At 36.1% G+C, this 20,178-nt stretch overlaps 2 protein-coding genes and 1 long non-coding RNA gene across 4 annotated transcripts in view; 2 read left to right on the top strand and 1 right to left on the bottom strand.

Moving 5' to 3' along the window:
• Positions 1–11,288, top strand: part of LOC111743263 — a 17,812-nt gene extending 6,524 nt beyond the window's left edge. The window contains exons 2-3 of the long non-coding RNA XR_002781616.1: positions 289–465; positions 11,070–11,288. This is a non-coding gene — a long non-coding RNA (uncharacterized LOC111743263). The remainder of the gene's footprint in view (positions 1–288; positions 466–11,069) is intronic.
• On the bottom strand, positions 8,066–16,366 carry RBM7 (RNA binding motif protein 7). Of its 2 annotated transcripts, none has more exons than XM_011365369.2 (5): positions 16,164–16,366; positions 15,001–15,163; positions 14,288–14,375; positions 11,414–11,504; positions 8,066–10,400 (listed from the first exon to the last, which is right to left on the bottom strand). In XM_011365369.2, the coding sequence occupies exons 1-5, from the start codon at positions 16,257–16,259 to the stop codon at positions 10,044–10,046; spliced, it is 795 nt and encodes a 264-aa protein (XP_011363671.1). In that variant the 5' UTR covers positions 16,260–16,366; the 3' UTR covers positions 8,066–10,043. The 2 variants fall into 2 exon arrangements, with proteins under 2 accessions (XP_011363671.1, XP_011363672.1); XM_011365370.2 differs by lacking the exon at positions 16,164–16,366 and adding an exon at positions 16,050–16,140.
• An 82-nt stretch (positions 16,367–16,448) lies between these two features.
• CUNH11orf71 (chromosome unknown C11orf71 homolog) lies at positions 16,449–19,689 on the top strand. The gene has a single exon (XM_023533738.1). It carries the CDS (start codon positions 16,585–16,587, stop codon positions 16,981–16,983), a length of 399 nt encoding a protein of 132 aa, XP_023389506.1. The 5' UTR covers positions 16,449–16,584; the 3' UTR covers positions 16,984–19,689.
• The last annotated feature ends 489 nt before the right edge of the window (positions 19,690–20,178 follow it).

The following is a 20,178-nucleotide window of genomic DNA, read 5'->3' on the forward strand; positions in this document are numbered from 1 at the left end:
TCAGACTCTCTTCAGAGTTTATCATTTACCTTTGAATTTTAGTCAACTCATGCCACAACTTAAATTTAATTTCTGTTTCATCTATTGCACATCTCATTTTAGCTTACAAAAATTATTAAGTGATACTGCTAAATTTAAGCATTGCTTTAAATGCAAACTCTACAAACTCAGTACTATTTCATTCTTGAAATTTAGCGTATCTTTTCCTTCCTGCAAAAAGCAATAAATCATTGCAAGCAAGAAAAGTGGCTAAGTAACACTGTTGAACACATTTGTGTCTTTCCACAGTGCCAGCTTTACTGAGTGGAACCTTCTCAGATAAACTGGTCGGGTGCCCATGCAGGTTAACACAACACACAGGGGAAGTGCAGAGTCTTATGCGACAGAGCGAATGGATGAGTCCTTGGAGTCTCTAAAGGGAGCACAGAGAGCTGCGCTCATGTCCCAAGCCAGTGGCTACACTGGGTCAGCATCAACACAAGCATTTGAGTAATGCATTACACTTCAAGATTAGCAGGGCCATGCTACCGTGAACACACCCGATCTTGTCAGGTCTCAGAAGCTAAGCAGCGTCAGGCCGGGTTAGTACTTGGATGGGAGACCAGATGCTGTAGGTGTAAAAAAAAAAAAAGGACCACAACATCATGAGGCGATAGAAAAATTTTCAGCTCCTTTACAATCTTACTGGACCACCATCATATATGTGGTCTGTCATTGACTGAAACATCACTATGAGGCAAGTGATTATACAGGGTTTTTTTTGAACCATGCAAATCTATGATCTATTCTAAGGAATACATTTTAAAGCAATACTAATAAACACATTTTTAAGTGGCACATTAATAAATATTTGTATTTCAAAAACTACTATTAAGATAAATATAATAAAAATTCTACCCAATTTAGTTTTTCATTTATTGGGAATAAAAATTACATACAACTATAGTTGTGGCAGAAGCAGTTATACCCCTGTCATCATTTCTATTATCATACTAAAATTATAAAAATAAATTTTTATTTTTAACACAAAATACAAAGATTCTAAACATCAGGTAATAAAAGCAATTTGGTCTACCTTTGCTGCTGTCACACATAATTAAAATAAGCATGAGACTTTGATCTCTGGAATCAGACTGACTGAATATGAATTAAGTCTACCACTGTGTAATCTTGGAGAAGTTACCTAAATTCTGTAAGTCTCAACTTTCTCTTCTGTGAAACAGTCATAAGTGGCTTAACACAATCTTTGGCATATAGTAAATACTCGACAAATATTAGCTGTTGGGAAAAAAGTTATTTCCATCTACATTTTAATATACCAAGACCAAAACCAAATATTATACATATTACTTTAAATTTCTCAAATAATCTTGCTTTTCTGTATTAGTGTAAAATTTAAAAATTATTATAAAATATAGTAAAACTTGATAGTTATAAAGTTATGTGTTGATACCTCCTTAGAACGAGAAGGGATAATATTTTAATATATTATGGCAATCTGAAACTAAGATCCAAGTGATTGTGATAAAGCATTGGGGGTGATCTATATGCTTGCGGTGAGAGAAGAGCATCAAGGAAAGGTCAAGTATGCTAAAGGTATTTTCTTGGTAGAGTGCGGGGGCGTCAGATATAATACTGTTGTGGTGGCTTTGTACTGTGTCATCTTAGCTAAGATGAAACTATGGTTTCCAGAATTCTCTTCTCTATCTAGTTCCCGTTTAGAGTTGGTGTTGTAAAGAATTTGGCTGGCCTTTGTTCCTGGTTCCTGGGAGAGAACCTCTAAATTCTTGGACTTTCCCAAGAGCGTCTTTGGTATTCATGGTTGGCCCCTAGATAGTTTCAGGATGGGGGCTGCCATGCTGAAAAGAACAACTGTGTGACTAGAGGATTAGAGTTTAAGCAATGTGATATCAGTCCAACCTCCTGGGAGGGGAGGGGGCTTGATATTCAGTTGAATCACATGGCCAAAGATTCAAGCAGTCATCCTTGTGTAATGAAACCACAACAAAAACTCTGGACATGCCGGAGGCCTGGATAAGCCTCCTGGCTGGTGATAATACACGTTAATGTGCCAGGAGGGTGGTGCATCCTGATTCCTTGGGGACAGGACTTGGAAGATTCTCCTGAGACCTTCCCAGATCCTGCCCTACAGGTCTCTTCGTTTGTCTGGTTTTGGTTTGTATCCTTTTGCTATAATAAAACTGCAACCATAAGTATAGCTGTTTCCTGATTCTGTGAGTTATTCTAGTGAATTATCAAACCTGATGGGGTAGTGGAAACCCCAAAATTTGTGACCAACTGGTCAGAAGTTAAGTGTTCTGGGAGTCCCTGAGCTTGCAGCTGGTGTCTGAAGTGAGAGCAGTCTTCACAGAGGACTAATCACTTAACCTGTGAAGTTTGGCCTAACTCCAGCTCGTTAATGTCTGAATTGCAATGTAGTTGTCCACAGGAGAAATTTGCTTGACATTTGGAAGAGCATAAGGGAAGCAGCATACATGTATTTTACATTCTGGAAGATTGGTGGAGGGTGCCAGGCACTATGGTACTTGAAGCACACTGTTGCTGATCTCCTGGCTCACCTTGTTGGTGTGGGGCACCACCCAATATGCAGCTCTTCCAGCTCCTGCCACATTCCCTCCAACTGCTCTGAGTCCTGGGCCAAAGATATGTGCAGTTCTATAGCCAAGGGTGCCAGCTATACCTGCAGGTTTCAGGTCATCCAAGTCCTCTAAGGTGGAGTAATGAGGGACAGGTGCAGACTCCATTTTTTTTTTCTAGCATTTTCTAGTTTGTCCCTGCTCTTGTTCTTGTTCAGCTTTCCTTCCCAGCTGCCAGCCTGGCTAACTTATAATGACTTCAGGCCCAACGCCAGATGCAAGGCAACAGATTGTTCCACCAGCAATCACCATTGAATAAGGCTGAATCCCTATAACAAGTCCCTTATTCTCTATCACTTAGTTCTGCCTCTCTGATTTTATCTTGATGGCTACAACTGTTTCAATCTATTCCTTGGTCAAAAATTATAAATTTAAATGTGATTGTAGAGAATTTAAGGGGAAGCACTTACAGGACTAGAAATAGTATACTAGGATTTTCCATCCTGACTTCATACTAGAATCTTTTAAAAAATAATACCAACTCTCTGAGATCCTGAGATTCTGGGATAAAGTTGAGGCATTAAATTGTTTTTGAAAGGTTTCTAGGTGATTCTAGCATGCATCCAAGGTTATGAAATGCTGCTCTAGAAAGAAGAAAATAAAGAAAAGGTGATTGATCTTATAAACATACACACACAAGGACTATAGCAGGAATATATAAAAACATATTTGAATATAAGAGGCATTCCGAAAATCAAGGGACATACAAGTATTAAAAATTAACCAATAGACAAAGACATAGTAGGCAAATATTAACAAAATTAAAATGTGACAATAGTAATATTGTGCTGGCTGGAAAATTACTGCTTGGCTATTGCCTATGGGAACATAGACTATCACCCATGGGAACATAACATTCTAACAATAAGCTTTCTGCTTCTGTACCCCCGCTTGCACACCCAACCTGTGGGTTGACAGGTAGTGAATAGGAGAAAAATAGACCTTTGTGTTTAAGACAGAATGAGGAATGGGATTTAGGGCTTAAAAAATCCTGTACCTCTACATTTCAGGGCTGCTTAATTTGGGGTCTGCGTACCCCTGGTAGACCCAGCTGGCTGAATAAAGAGTGTGTTTCCTATAACTCACTGATTTCTGGTGGTCTGTGTATCTTTCAGGGGCTGACAGCTACAACAATATAAAACAAAATAGAATTCAAAGTTAACTGCATAAAAATGGGTCAAGGACATTTACACTGATAAAAGTTATAGTGCATGGTGAGGAAATGACATACTTGCATCTAGCATAGCTTCAGGATATTTAAAGCAAAAACTGAGACACACTCAAAGAAAATGACAAATTAAAATATCTCCTCTTTTAAAAGTAAGAGAATATGTAGGACTTGAAAATGTAATTAACAGGCCTTATTCACTATATTAAAAGCACATTTAATCTAACCGATTTGTTGGATTAACCAATGTTCTCTATTTTTCTGTAAACGTTAACATCCTTGACCTGCTGAAGGTAAGGCTGGAGGCTAGTAAGCTACTCTCATATGTTCACCTACTCTCACTCTTGCTGGTTAAGTTGTCCCAATCCAGCTTATGCTAGTTATTAATATGTTTTTAATTTAAAAAATATGAACCAATAAAATATGAATGTAAAAATAGTGGTCGATTCTAGAAAACTAGTTGAATACTTTGAAAAGATTGAGTAAAGATAAATCACTATAAAAAGTTACCATCGGATTAAGTGTGAGCAAGACAACTGTAAAAAAATTTTGGATACAAATCCTAGAAACTTGAATACTTCGCAAATTTCTCTACATTTGCATTCCATTATAAAGAAACCCAAAATGGAAATCATAGACAATGCATTCTGGTATTGATTTATACAAGAAAACCCACTGAACTCCAGTGTTCCTGGACTTAAGGAAAGGCCTTGGCCTTGCATCAAAATATTGGCAAATGTATGTATATTTATTCATATTAAAGTAAAATGTGTATATTTTTATTTTTTAAATGGCTCTGCGTTGTGACTTTTTTGATTTATAAATCTGGTTAAGTGAGAGAATTTTGTAAAGACAGAATTTTGTAAAGACAGAGGAAACAAGTGTTTTTCAAATATCCATGGAATCATTATAAAAGTTGGGAAAAGAAACCCTCAGCAAACACCATGCAGACATCACATAGGACAGGATGAAACTCATGGGGAGGAGGGTCAGCCAAAGATGGATGTGGTTCCAGATTCCCTCAGAAACCTCTAGAGAGGTGTGCCTGGGCTTGGATTAAACCTGGCTAGTGTCCAGGCAACATGGAAAAATCCTGAGATCATCTAGCTAGTGATGTAGTTTGTCTCTCAAAGTTGTGATGACATAGACCACATTCTCTGTCCACAACTTCATAAAATTTATGTCACAATCAAAGAAAGAAAAAAAAGTCATTAGGAATAAGAATCCAAATAACTTGAGAGAAAAATCAAACCTAAAAGTATAGACCATTTGAAATGATGACTGCGTTACAGAACAAAACTTTGGATTAACTTCCACTTACAGTCAAGATGGAGTATTAAGATTAGATTTACCCTCCTACATGAAACAACCAAAAAAAAAATATGAAGCAAGAGAATGGACATCAGTTACAAAGGACAGTGATCCCTGAGAAACAAGAGATAAATGAGGCGAGCCTGATTGTCTCCTTAAAGGGATTTTCAGGCTGCAGTTATGTGTGTGGTGGGGTGGAGGGGACTGTAGGGGGAGGGGAGCAGGGCAGGCAGAGCCTGGGTAAACTCGCTGAGTTGAGAAAGAGTCCAGTTGAGAAAGAGTTGAGAAAGAAAACCAAGGCAGCTAGAATGTCCAGTATACACTACTGAAGAGGATTAAGTTGCACAGGGAGAAACTCCCAGAGATCTGCAGATTTTCTCCAGTGTTTATTATAATAGTGATCAGCATAAAGCTTTGAAGAAAGTACCCAAGGCTGGAGAAAGAATTGCCCCCCCAAAATCAGAAAGGAATACTATTTGGTACTCATCTAGAACCAGGAACAGTATCTGTTCCCACGAGCCAGACTGAAACTCTTCATAATTCATGAGGCTCCTAGAGTATACAAGAGTGTTACCTCAGTAGTGGAGAAATTAACCCTAGTTATTTCTCAAATCCTGCCCAACATATCTAAAAACAAGTCCTGAAGAGATACAACTGTTTGCAAGTAACTTAACTGTGTCCCAGAACAAAGCGCAAGAATATTTATAAAAATACAAATTATCAAGCATCCTATAACATAAAATTCATAATGCCTAGCATCCAAGACATGCAAAGCAGCAGGAAAACACATCCAATGCTAAGAGTGAACCAGTAGCCAACCCAGAACTGAAAAATAATTAGTAGACAAGAACATTAAAAGTACTATAAATTTAATCCATATGTTCAAATATTTAAGAGAAGACAGTGAAGATATTAAAAAAAAATCCAAATCATGTGTTTTTTAACTCAATGAGGGGAATTCTGATGACGTATATGTATATCAAATCATCATGTTATATACTTTCAATATCTGTTTTGTCAACTGTACCACAATAAAACTGAAAAAAGGAAATAGAGATCCAAATTAAACTTCTAGAGAAAAACTACAATGTCTAAAATAAAGATTATATTGGAATTGTTGATTAGACACTGCAGAAAAAAAGATTGGTGGACTTGAAGACTGCAATAAAACTATCCAAAATGAAACAGAAAAAATAATTTTAAAAATAAACAGCACATCAACAAGTTATGGGACAACATCAATCAGCCTCACACATAAGTGTAGTCAGAGTTTCTAAAAAGGAAAATAGCAACAAAAATTTTTTTTGAGTAATAGCCAAAATTCTCCAGATTTGATGAAAATGATAACCCACAGATTAAACCCATGAAGATCCATGAACCCCAAGCAAAAGGAACATGAAGAAAACTACACTAAGGCACATCATAAAATGCTCAAAACCAGCCAGAGAAAAGTAACACATGTACATGACAGATTTCTTAGAGGAAAAATTCTGAGCAAGAGGTAATGGAGCCAGTTTTATAGTATTAAGAGAAAAACCTTTTGACTTAGAATTTTATACCCGACAAAAATTATAGTTCAAAAATGAATGCGAAAAAGAGTTTCAGACATAAAAAAGCTAAAATAATTCATACCAGCCAACTTGTGCTATAAAAAATATCAAGAGGCCTTGGCACAAAATAGTCAACATAATGAAAACCCAGGATCTACAACCAAGAATACTTTATCCAACAAAGATATAATTTAAAATCAAAGGACAGATAAGAGTTTCCAAGACAAAAATAAGCTAAAGGAATTTATCACCACCAAGCCAGTATTACAGGAAATGTTAGAGGGACTTAAGAAAAAACATGTATCAAAAACATGAATAAAGAATGGTAATAACTACATTCCTATCAACAAGTACCTCAAATAGAAAAGAATTAAGCGCTCCAACCAAAAGATAAGAGTGGCTGAATGAATAAGAAAACAAGACCCCTACATATGCTGCCTACAAGAGACTCACTTCAAAGACAGACTTAAAGGAAGGGGATAGAAAAAGATATAGCCTTGGTGGACCTAGGGAGGATTGTGCTGAATGAAATGTCAGAGAAAGACAAATATCACATTTCATGTACATGTGGAATCTAAAGAACAAAATAAACAGAAAGTATCAAAAGTTCCTCAAACAGAATACCAGATAAGTGGATCTACATAATAGGAAAGCTGCAGAAACGGTTAACTACTGGAAAAATATATAAGATTTAATTTAAATTCTCTTAAAAGAGACTGCTTTCACAACAAAAAAAACAATGCAGTATGGGGCTTATACTAGCAGAATCATAATTCTGAAATCACTAAGATATTTTAAAAATAAAAACCTCATGAATATAGATCCAAAACTTAAATTTTTGAAAAATAGAATTCTCGAGTGTATCAAAGGCACAATTTACTGTGATACATCATTTTAATAATAGGATACAATAATGGTTCGGGGTTAGGAAATCTGTTCAATTTGATAAATCTTCCTTTGCTCATTCATTAAAAATTTACCAACTATTATATATATGCCAGGCACTGGATACAGTGAAATAGTGGTGAACAGATATGGTCTCTGCCTTCATAAAGCACTCTAGAGAAAAACAAATAATTAAAATACAGTTTAAAGGCTATGACAAGAGAAATACAGGGCACTGTAAGAATAAACTGGTACTTTTTAAACATCAGAGTGCAGATGGAATAATCCTGTTGAGATAATTACCCATTCTAAGATGGTGGCAATTGATACAGAGAACATGGGCCTGAACAACATAATGAGAAAGTGGTATAAAAAGTTTATGATTGATTGGATGGAGTCGTCACCAAAGATTCTTTGGGGAGAGGGGCGGTCGGTCTTAATACGTGTTATGGATAAAAGGGTAAAAGAATCAGGTAAAATTGGAAAATACAAGGTTAAGTATAAACAATTTCTTTACTGTCGTACTTGTCAGCAGTTTTATGGTGTTGTCATTCTCAGAACATCAGGGTTAGTACATGTTTACCAAACATTCAATTACAGAACCCTTACTTTGCAGAACATCATGTGAACGTACCATTTCATGAACATACTCTGGGGAACTACCCTCCCACAATCTCCTCTGTTCTACTCCTGTAGCTATTAATATCTAGGTGAATTCTCTAACTATATTCAATTATTTGAGGCTGTCTTGCTCTACTCCTATACACAGTACATTTAGTTTAGTTAATAAGTGAGATGAAAGTGAAAGATTGATTGGAACCTCACAGGGGTGCCCCAAAAGCCATTAAAAAAAGAAAAAGATTATTCTGAACCAGGATCACCTGTGAATCAGTAGGATCTGACCCACAGATAAACGGCAATGAAGCAGTATACTGACCTTTGTTATTATCTACACTTGCTACTGAATAATTTTCATAAGACACCTGAAAATACCAGGCTCACTAGAAACAAATCCTTCTATTAAACTGCTTAAGCAAACTTTAGATCTTAATGCTCTCTATGCTAAGTAGTTGGCCAGATCCATTTACCTAGACACACACGAAAAAATGGCATTCATTAGAAACAGAGAAAACCTGAATGTACATAAACTGCTATTGACCAGGGAGATTAAATTAGTTTACAGTGCTTGGAATATAATCTGTGTCACTGAAAGTCTGATTCTAAAATATTTAGTTCAACATGTAGAAACAGTATATTTCAAGATGCTCTAAAGAACTGACATTAACGCTAGGCAATTACTGAATTAAAAAGTATGTTGCTAACTTTTTGTGTACAGTGTCTCTAAGGTGACATCAAAAAATTAGACACATCCCTCTTTTTTGTTTTCAATATATTAAAAAGTATCATAATACAAATGCTGTAAGTTAATATTTAAAAAGATCCAAATATTTCAAGGAATGAATTATAAACCAGTTCTACAAGGAAAGGGAAACAATATCTCAATACATAAAAGTTTTGTTAACAAGATTTAAAATTTTTTAAATCAGAAAGTGTTTAAGACTAAACTCTTTCAAAGGTTCACACAAAAAATAAAATGCGTCCTTCTACAAACGCCCTGGGCACTTTGAAAATGGTCAAATTTTAAAGTCTGAGTGATAGAGGCAGCACTTCAAAGTTCTGTGAACCTTTTCCCAAATAAGTATACTTTCAATAAAACATTTTACCATTTTATCTGACTGCATTTACATTTTTATTCTTCCTAAAAAAGATTTACACTAACACTGTATTAGAGATACTTAATTTCCTGAGTGACTTCAGTCATACACCAAACATGATTTAATGAGAAAATGCTAAAATTTTAGAATGAAAAAGCATGTGCAGATTTATACTTGTCTGCCCACTTAGGGTAAAATTCGAAAGAGCATGTCACAGAACTTACACTTAAGTTCCCTAAGAAGTTAATATGATTCATCCCCAAACTTTACCAATAAACTTTCTCGAATAAAATGTTAAATCACTAAAATTACATCTTCTAATTTATTAACAAAATACTGATAGTCACTTCAGACTATCAACCTGAATATTTTCTTATATACACCAAAATCTGATTTACTAACAAGCAGGTTCTTGCAATACAAAAAGATAACAGATAATGAAAATATTTGTTTTATAATACAACCAATCCATATAATACATCCCTTCCTTAATTGCCTAAAACAATTAAGAATTATAGCACTTTATGTATAAAACCCTTTCCTCTCCATAAAACCCTGAGGTGAAAGGTTATTCATGTAAAAACTAGAACCACAATTCTCATTTCTGTATTAGACTGTAGCTATAGGTTTTAAAAATTTTATAAAGAAATGTGTCAACTTGTAAAGTTGCTCCACAGTTTTAACACAACATTCCCAGACCAACTTAGCCAAAACGGCCTGGAATGACCCCATAAGAACGATGTCCTTTGAACACTTGTTAGTGTCGAGCTGAGTGCCATTTTCCAGCTCTACTACTGTCTCTTCTGTTATCATAGTCATGGCTCCAGCCATCATGATTCCTATCTTCATAGAAATCTTCTCTGCTTCCTCTATAATGATGGTCCGACCCGTGATCAGTGTAACGCTGTTCACGGCTATAATGTCTATCTGCTACGTAGGGATAAGAATTCTGTCTGACTTTACGCTGTGATGGTGTATCTTGGCGCCACTGGGAGCTTGAAGACTGGTTAAAAGTATGATTATGTGACTGAACCGATGGGGAATATCCTGATTGGTCGAGATGAGGAGAACCATACTTCCCACCATATGACATCTGCCTCAAAACATTGTTCATCTGAGGGAAGAGAAAAAGGAAATGTTAACTGCACTGATATTTCTAGCTATCAAAGCCAATAGATATCTGATCACTATAACCAAACACGTAACAATGAAAAAGCAAAATCACTTGCCTGGATGGATCTTAAGTTAAACATAACTAAAAGCAGTATGACAGCATCATTCATTCCAATGTACACCTATAAGATATCTGTACAGACTACTTTGCCGTAAAGAATACAACTAAGATGGAAGTCATACAAAATGACTACATTGTGAATCACTGTGTGATAAACACATAAAGAGCCATGAGCTCAGTATCATAAGGTAGCATATGACCAGAATATTAAAAGCATGAATGCGATACTTTAAGGAAAATATTTTAAGGGAGTAGTATGCCAAGGAACTTGCACAAACAAAAATAAAAGGAAAACATATAATGGGTTCATAGAATAGCAAGTAAATTCTGGCTGAAACAGGTTACAGATCTCATAAGTAGTGAATGGACAGTAAGGCTAATAAGATTTATTGGAATCAGACGATAAAATGCCTAATAAGGAAGCTAGAGAATTCTGACTTTGGCCTACAGCAAAATGAGACAAAAATAAGTAATATGTATAAAGTTAGCATCCCTTTGTATTGGTCTCTCAATTTTACTATATTTTCCTTTTATATTTTTATTTTGTAGACCTGTCAAATTCAAAAGCCTAGGGACCAGAAGCCAAGACTGTGATTTGGATGAAGAAAAGAAAGGAATGAAAGAGAAAAAAAAAAAGAAGGACTTGGCAACTGGAAGGAAAACAAATTTGAAACACATACACACCAACAATGGCTGAAGAAAAATACAAATGTTAAATGCAGTTCTTCTATCTTTGATCTTTAAATATATATTTTGGGCCAGTGAAAACTTAGTGATCAGTCTGCAAAGATCATACTAGTCTAACTAAAATTTCAGAAGTTAATTTAAGAATCATCTGAACATTTTAACTATGTTTTTTGTTTTTAGTAACTCAAGTTGAAAAATCAGCCTACCACTGCTTGTCTCTGAAAATTTTCTGGAGAAGAAAAAGATCTCTGAATTATCTGTGCTGATGAAGTCACATTATCCACAGTCCTTTCATACCTGCAAAAAAATAAGAAAACCAATATATAATCATTTATTCAAAACTATTTACATACCAATCATGAGCAAGACACAGCTCTCAAAGGTAGGAACAAGACAAGATTATCATCTGCTCTCATGAAGCTGCAGTAAGGATTCAGACAATGAGACTTCACATGGTTATAAGTGATATACTGAATGACTAAATAGCAAGTAGAGGTAAGAGAGATAGGGGGTTCTATTTTAGCTTGGTTGGTCAGGGATGGCCTTTCTAAAGAGACATTTGAAGTCAGAGTTGAATATAAAGGTTACTAGGAAGAAAAAAACATTTCAGCTGAAGGAAGGACTAACGTAGGGGCAAGCAAACTATAGTCTGTGGGCCAGATCGTTTTTGTAAACAAAGTTTTACTGGAACACAGCTATGATGTTTTGTTTTTATATTATTTATGTAGTACCACAATGGCAGAGAAAAACTGTATGGCCTGCAAAGTCTAAAATATTAACTATCCAGTCCTTTATAGGAAAAAAATTGTCAATCACTGGGCTAGTGGAAAGGCCTAGACTGAGAACTAAAATGAAAGGATTTTATCAATAGATAGGACAGTTAGGAAAACAAAAGAAATAAAAAATAGAATCTACATTTTTAGCTTGAGCAACTAGGTAGACATATACTAAGACAAGAGAGAGGAAAAGGTTTTGGGGAGTTCCGTAACATAAATAGAGTATTAATTTTAAGGAATTATTCCTTATTCTTCACTTCCTAAACAGGCAACTTGCTCTACAGAAAAACTCAATTTAGAAAATGTTATAAATTAATTTTATGCTTTTGGAATCAAATTAAAATTGATGTCTTATAGTTTAGATCTTTTTGAGTTTTCTTAAATCAGTTACATTATCTGTATGCTAAGAGGGTAAAAAGTGTAATTTTACTTTTAACAAGAGTATAAAAATAATGTATACTCTAGCTTTGCATTAAAGTACTTAGTTGCATATTTTCCCCCAAGAAATTCTAATGGAGGTGGGGGTGGGAGGTAAAAGCTATTTTTTTGTCCATCTAAGATACCTTTAAAGGTTCTATAAAAGTGGCTGGAGATGCTTCAAATTCCATCTATAATGAGTAGTATTTAAACACAATTTCAGCTGGCAAGAAAGAATGGTAAGAGGGTCTATTTTTTTATACTCTTACTTTCTTATAATTTCACCTTCCAATACTGTTTCATATCCATCCACTTCTCTCTAGCTCTTGACACCACCCTAAACCAAACCATCAACCTCACCCCAGTAACTTCTCTGCTATCTTGCTACTAATAATACCAATATCTTGCTATCAATAGCTTCCTAATTGGTTTTTTATTTTCATCCTTGTCCCTCCAATCCATTCTCCCATTGCAACCAAACAACTCTTTCAAATATAAACCTAATCCTATTACTACTGTACTGAAAACATTTCAATATCTTACTATAGTTCTTGTGGTAAAATCTCAAAATTCAAATTATAGCCTATAAGAAGGACTTATCATTCAGTCTCTATCTACTTCACCAGTATCATCCACTACTCTCTATTTTTCACATTACTACTGTACTGAAAACATTTCAATATCTTACTATAGTTCTTGTGGTAAAATCTCAAAATTCAAATTATAGCCTATAAGAAGGACTTATCATTCAGTCTCTATCTACTTCACCAGTATCATCCACTACTCTCTATTTTTCACTCATTATGATCTAGGTATACTGTCCTCTTTCAGTTCCTCATTCATTTATATCATCTCTCCTTGTTAAAACTTTCTCCAAGCACTTTCCACTCCTTTAGAGAATTTACTGTAGTAATTAAATAGGTAATCAGAAAAAATATGTGTGTCCTCGTCTAGACTTCAAGGCTGTATATCACAGTGACTAGGCTTGATCTCCCTGCCTGGGTTTGCATCCCAGCCCACTGCTTATGAGCAGTTCTGATCTGAGCAAGTTAACCTCCAATCCTCATTTTCGTCATACACAAGGAAGAGATCATAATAATCCCTACCTCATAAGACTACTGTGAGGAGTAAATGAGATCATAAATGCAAAAAACTTGGTAAAAACCTGACACATGACAGGTATCTGTTAACTCCTGAATGAAGCCCATTATGATTGATAAAATATCTCTATAGATACACTAGGAAAAAACTGTTCCTGGTAAAATGTCAACCTACCCCCCCGCCCCCCGCCTGAGAGTAAATTAAATTACTTAATATAAACATAGTAACTTTTCTAATTTTCAAGAGCTGGAAGGGATTTTAAAGATCATTCGATTCAACTTCTTTTCTTTACAAATGGAAGGAGAGGACCAGAGAAATCAGACTAGTTTGAGATTACACAATTGGTAGAGGCAGACCTGGAATCCAATTCTACAGAACTCAGTCCAATATTCTGTTTACTAATAGGTATTTTTAAACTTCAAGTAACAACAAATCAGTGGTCATAAAACTAACTTGAATTTTTAAAAGATAAAATAAAATGGAAAATTGAGGCTTCCAAGTAAAAGGGTAGTTTTGAGAAATTTTGTTTCAGTTATATACATGTATATGTGGGTGTGGGTTTGTCTTTACAAATGAATATAGTTTATATATGTATCTATTTTAAGGGAACTGTATGTAATGTGTATATCTATAGTCTCCTTAAAATAGATACATACATAACTATAATCCAACACAGCAAATAATAAAGGAGCATAAAGAAGAAAAACAATCACTCGTTATATATTCTAAAATCACTACCTAAAAAAATCCTGATAAATAATTTTAACAATAGGTAAGGAACATTACCTGCTAGGAGACGTAGAGGTAGGGCTTGAATTTCCAACATGATGCTGGGGATATGACAAACTAACATCCTGTGAGGCATGGCTACTTCCTATAATGAAATAATTTGTGAAATTCTTCTTGATAGAAAATTTAATTTGAAATTATATCCCTCACCACAAATCATTACAAAAAGGCTAAAAGAGAAAACCTCAAATTTTAGTAGACTGCTTTACAGTTTCAAAAATTCTAAGTGTTTAATAGCAGATATATCCGAAACAAATGGTCCCAAAGGTAACATCCAATGTGTAAATATCCACTCTGGCCACAATATTCTGATCCTCACACAACATTTATGGCTGGATACATGAAAAGTTTTACCCTCCCATGATCAAGAATGAAAATTTGTAAAAGTAAATTACAAAGCAGCCAAGAAAAGTATTTTCAGAAAATAATGCTTGCTTGCTCCTTTCACAGAATGGACCCAACCCCAAGTCTTTCTAACAATGAAGTTTGTTCTTTTCATTAACCCAATCTGAAATTTTCAAATCAGTTTTAAAATTATGACTGTCAAAATCTACGTTGTCAATGTTACCCATTTTCAGGGATACTATTTACTATTCAAAAAGCTTCCAGTATTTTCATCCAAAAAAAAAAAAAAATTTAAACTGAATAAAACTAAAAATAAAAAAATTAAGCAGCAAATAATCCCTCTCCCGAAATATCCTTGAAGTTACCTGATCTAAACTGAATTTTGATGGGCCTTCCAAAAAGTTTGATTCCATTAAGTAGATTCATTGCATAAGGAACAGATACTTCATGTTTGAAATTCACAAATGCAAACTGCTTTGGTTTACCATCCTTATCTTTTGGAATTTTCACTTTTATTACTGGCCCAGCCTATAGACAAAAAAGTTTACAATTTAAATAAGGCAATTTCAGGAAAATACTCGAGCTTTATAAAGTTTAAGAACAGAAACATAATCAGGAACTCTTAAGAATTACAGATTTCCATCTCAGAATAAAGATCCTACAGATATAACTGAAGATCAGATTAATTTGGGGAAAGGGAGCCCATAAGGAACTAGAAACAGTAAATTACATTTCTCAGCACTTTATGACTAACGAGTTTACCAATATCCGTCTTTTTCCCACTTCACGGAAATTAACGTTTATCAAGGGCAAGACAAAGTGGTCTTCTTGAACAAAAATTGACTTTTGTTTCGATTAATCAAACAGCACCAGCTGGAGCATGGAACTAGAGGGAATTTTTGAAATACTTTGAATTTTTAACGCATTTTAACGTAGAAACGCCTGCCACAGTGCTGCTTTTCTACGGAGTATTTGAGTCTATTTTAAGTATTTCAATGCTGCAATTTTATAAGAAATTTAAGTGGAAAACAAATAATGACAAAGAAACGGTAACGTAATTTGTTAGTCATATAAACCAAAGACAAAGTGTCCTAAGGGGAAGATAAGAAAAGGAGAAATAGGAAAAACGCTACTCTATATAAATGTCTCATCACTAAATTGTACACCTGAAACTAGCATAATATTGTATTTCAACTGTAATTAATATTTTTAAATTTTAAAAACACTGCTCAAGGAAGAACCCACATGTATTATGTCCCTTTAGGGCTCCTGAATCGTTACCTTGGAAATGCTTCATTGAGGATCCCTCCAACACCTTTAATCCTCACTTTCGCGTGAACTAGGGTTCTTTGATAATAAAATGACACCAAGCAAACACCTTTCTAAGCGTGACCTCCAGCCCCATCCGGCTCACCTGTCGGGTGCCCAGACCAACAGCCAAGCTTGTGCGAAAAAATCGGGGATGGCCGTTGGGCCGGGACCTTCGCGAGCGGAAAATGAAAGGAAAAGGCTAATCCCAGCCGGTTACCTGGTGGAAAAGCTCGAAAAGGAGTTCCTCCGTCACTTTAGTTTCAAGGTTGCCGACAAAGAGAGTCCGATCCGCTTCGGCTGCCGCCGCCCCCATCTCAGCGTCGACCCTCCCTCAAAAGGCCGTAGGGTCGTCGCCGAGGCACCCACTGCGCACTCTCGGGAAACACACGTCTCCGCGCTCCTAGGCGTCACCGACGTAAACGTCAATCACGCTCGCTCTCGGCCGGCGTCGACGTGCGCTGACGGACTGCGCATGCTCGCGAAGAGAGCCGTTTGTTAAAGGCGGCCTGCCGCCGCTTTAGTTATGGGTTGAGGTGTGTTCGATCTCCGTGTCCGAGACGGTCTGGCTTGATCTGTGGAGCAGCGGAGGGCCTGCCTTGACCGAGAGACGTAACAAACACAAAAGGCAGGGTTTGAAGATGGTCCTAAACTATGTGTCCATGTCCGCTGGCGATCAAGGAAACAGAGTGGCCTACCGCTCTTCCCGTGGCGACCTCAGCCCGTCGGCCTTAGCATTGGTGATGGTCTCCGGAGACAGCTTTCTCGTTACCAGACCCGAGGCGATTCATCCAGGATATACTCTTCGGCAGGCTGTGCGGCCCGGCATTCGTACGGAAAACCGTCGGGCGACTGGTGGGGCCTGGGGCCCAACGCGCTTTATAAAGGGAAGGGACCTTGATGGGCGGAACAGAAGCCGTCAGTCAAGATTCTCACCTTACCCGACCCCTGGGGTTAAACTCGATCTCCTAAGAAGCGTGCTGCAACAGCGTCTGATTGCATTTGGAGGTGTTATCGCAGCAGGCGGTCTTTCGTCTTAAAACGAATTCCTCCCTCCGCCCCTTGATTAGCTTGTGAACAAGGCCTCTCTAAAATCCTTTCATGGTGCAACCGCAATCTTTAATTTTTAGAGAGATGTGTTTTCATTTTAATATAAAAATACAGAGGAGGCTTGTTAATATAGCCTAGCACAAAGAAACAGTTTACTGTTGCTCAACTCAGATGGTTTTAAGCGGCCAGAATGATTAGATCAGGAAGGAAGTAGAAGAGATTTTTTTTTCTTAGTTGCAAAACTGAGCTGATGGGACCACCCTTCCCAGAGGTCAACAATCCCTTTATTCACACTTTATGAACTTCATTCAAACAAGGGATCCGAAATTTCTCTTCTTTCCATAAGACTTACTTCCCTTCCCTGGCAGATTCTCCTACTTTGAGACTTGTAATTGAGCTTCATTAACTGCCTGTCTTAGATTATTCCCTTTACCTTTACTTGTGTTTGTGAAATGCTTCAAATTATTATCTTGGTTTATCTTTCCCTTGTGGCCCAGTGATCCTATTAGCTTATCCTTAACATTTACCCTCTTTCATCTCCCTCCTTCACCTTTTCTTCGGTAATATCTAAAAACTTCAGTCTCAGCCATACTGAAGACAAAAGCAAAAACCTAAACCTTGCTACTCTTTCAAATTATTAAATTTACATTTCTTTTTTTGCCAAAGGCTCCAAATTTTTATACTTTTGTCATTTTATGATTTACATTCAATCCCAGCTTCCTTAATCAGAATCTGTTGTCCGTAAATTAACAAAAATTGGAAACAGTGATCTTACAGTCTTTTCGGAAGCTGTTCATCTATTTACTTTAGCATCTTCCTTGGACTTTCTGGTTTGTCTCTACTTACTCACCATTCAACAATATATGAAGATCTCTGTGGTAAGCACTGTGGATGAACTTGGCACAATCCTGCCATGGAGATCATGGTGTATATTCTAGATGGAGAGGCTAATTAATAGGTAATCACCACACTGGACTGTTCATTAGGTGCAGTGATAATAAGCACCGGTAGTAATGGCTTTCCATAATACTGCAGTATCTTGGTTCTCTAACCTGACTGATCACTCCTTATTGGCTAATTTTTTTTTTCTAACAATACGTTTCCCAAGATTTAAAGCATGGTATTGGAAAAAAGTTAGTGGGGTTGGAAGTGCCAGTTCTTTATGTAAGCAAGTAGACTAGCTTTTTCCCAGTGGACTCATCTTAAATTATGTTCAGACAGCACAATTACCACACACCATACAGAACTGAATTGTTGGAACTACATCTTAAGAATGTTGATAAACCAGGGAACTTCCATAAGAATAATTAAAATGGGTCATAGGAAAAGTGTTTGAAAGAATAATAGCTCTCTTTTATTGAGTGCTATGTGCAAGGCAATGTGCTAAGGGCTTTTAATTTGGTGTTTATTCAGATATTGAGAATTTATTCTGTGTCTGCTACTACTTGTGCTAAGCACTTAGAATAAAGTTGTGAACAAGATAGATAGGGTCTCTGCTTTTATGGAGCTTTATATATGTTATTTAATTCTCACAACATCCCATAAGAGAGGTATTATACTTTCTTTACTTTTTTTTTTTTCTGCTGAGAAACTAAGGCACAAAAAGTAAACTTTCCAAAGTTATGCAGCTAGTAAATGATAGAACTATGCAGCCCTTCAAGCCCAAGTTCCTCATTTGAACCATGCAACCCAAATAGGATTTACTATTTTCTCAATTCTCCCAAGGATAATATATAACTAATACTATTTTAGATATCTAAAAAAATGTTAATTCATAATAATATACGATGGATGCCTTTAGGCTGGGCATTGCAATAACCCATGGTTGAGAAAGGAATCCCAAACCTATATGCTAAGAGTTTTAGGGAAAGAATAAAATTAAGGCTGAACGTAAGGATTTTCATAAAACTTAAGAGATGCCTAATAGTGGAAAATACCACCTCACAAAGTAATGAATTAACGGCCCAAAGTTCAGATAGAGACTAAATCCTGTCAAGTATGAAATAGGATTCGCTGACTTCTTTGATTTTTTCCCATTTATCCTATGATTCTATCCATTAAAAAATAAATGATTCAAATAGGAAATGGAAAACTGGGGGATGAGAAGAGAAAAATGAAGTATAATATATAGGATAACCATATTTACCGTGCAAGCCAGGACACCTGCGAGTGGAAGAGGTTGTCATCAAACTGGGGCGACAGGCATACAAAGGGCTGTCCCAGGCAAATTGGTTGGATTATATAACCCTAGGAGAGGATACAGTATTAAATATGCCTTTAAAGTAAATTCCTTAACTTCAGAGAAAGGAGGCTGAGATTCGTCAATGAAGCAACAAAAGTCTGGCATAAAAGTGCACAAGAGGAGGGGAGGACCCATTAGGAGTAACTTTGTTTCTTTCCTGGCATGGAGTCATCAGGGCTTTGATTGAATAATAGTGTATATGTGCCAGAAAAAAAGAAAATGGTGTAAAAAAGAAAATTACTGTTTTGACAAGAAGAGAACCTGATTTACATAAATGCTCCATCGTTTTAAATCCAAGGTAATGAATATCTAAATTCTTGTTCTTAACATCTGCACTAGGGTCCAAGTTACAATGTGTTCCTAGATTCTCAAAGTCTATATTGTGGAAGCAAGAGCAAACAGAAACCTCTTTCAGTCAAATTACCTGAAGCAGGGATAACTTAAGTATTCTCAAAAGCAGTCCATGTTATTAAAATATCTGTATGTTAATGTACAAAATGAATTTTTACTTAACATCAGTGGCTAAATATAGCATGTCATTCTAAAAGATGAATTTTCTAAGCATAATACAAAAATTATTCCAAAAAATAAATACTTCTATAAGTTTTTAAAAAGCCATTGTAAATTCTTATTTGTTTTTATTGTCCCTTATTTATTATATCATACTAAGCAACTGCCCAGCATGTGTTCAAGTGGAGTCCTATTAGAATATTTACTTCCTCTACGCATCAGCACTAAAACTCTTAAAAAGAATGCCCATTTGGAGTATAGAAAAAAAACGCCAACAAAAGTGTTTCCCTCAGTAGGCACATTTAGTGGCAAGCCTAACTCTAAGAGTGCTAACTTAGGAGGAAAAAGGAAGGGAGGGTGGAAAGTCTTGCAGACGGGAGGAATAAGTAGACTTTTAATGGTCAAAGGCTCAACTGCTTGGCAAGCAAAATTA

The sequence above is a fragment of the Pteropus vampyrus genome, unplaced genomic scaffold, assembly GCF_000151845.1.
Source record: "Pteropus vampyrus isolate Shadow unplaced genomic scaffold, Pvam_2.0 Scaffold110, whole genome shotgun sequence".
Classification (NCBI taxonomy): Eukaryota; Metazoa; Chordata; class Mammalia; order Chiroptera; family Pteropodidae; genus Pteropus; species Pteropus vampyrus.

Excerpts from the sequence above, each read along its gene's own strand:
- CUNH11orf71 (XM_023533738.1), top strand. The coding sequence starts at position 16,585 with ATGGTCCTAAACTATGTGTCCATGTCCGCTGGCGATCAAGGAAACAGA.
- RBM7 (XM_011365369.2), bottom strand. The coding sequence starts at position 16,259 with ATGGGGGCGGCGGCAGCCGAAGCGGATCGGACTCTCTTTGTCGGCAAC. Across the intron at positions 14,376-15,000 it reads CAAAATTCAGTTTAGATCAG|GAAGTAGCCATGCCTCACAG; the intron begins GTAACTTCAAGG and ends ATTTCATTATAG. Across the intron at positions 10,401-11,413 it reads ATTTTCAGAGACAAGCAGTG|ATGAACAATGTTTTGAGGCA; the intron begins GTAGGCTGATTT and ends CTCTTCCCTCAG.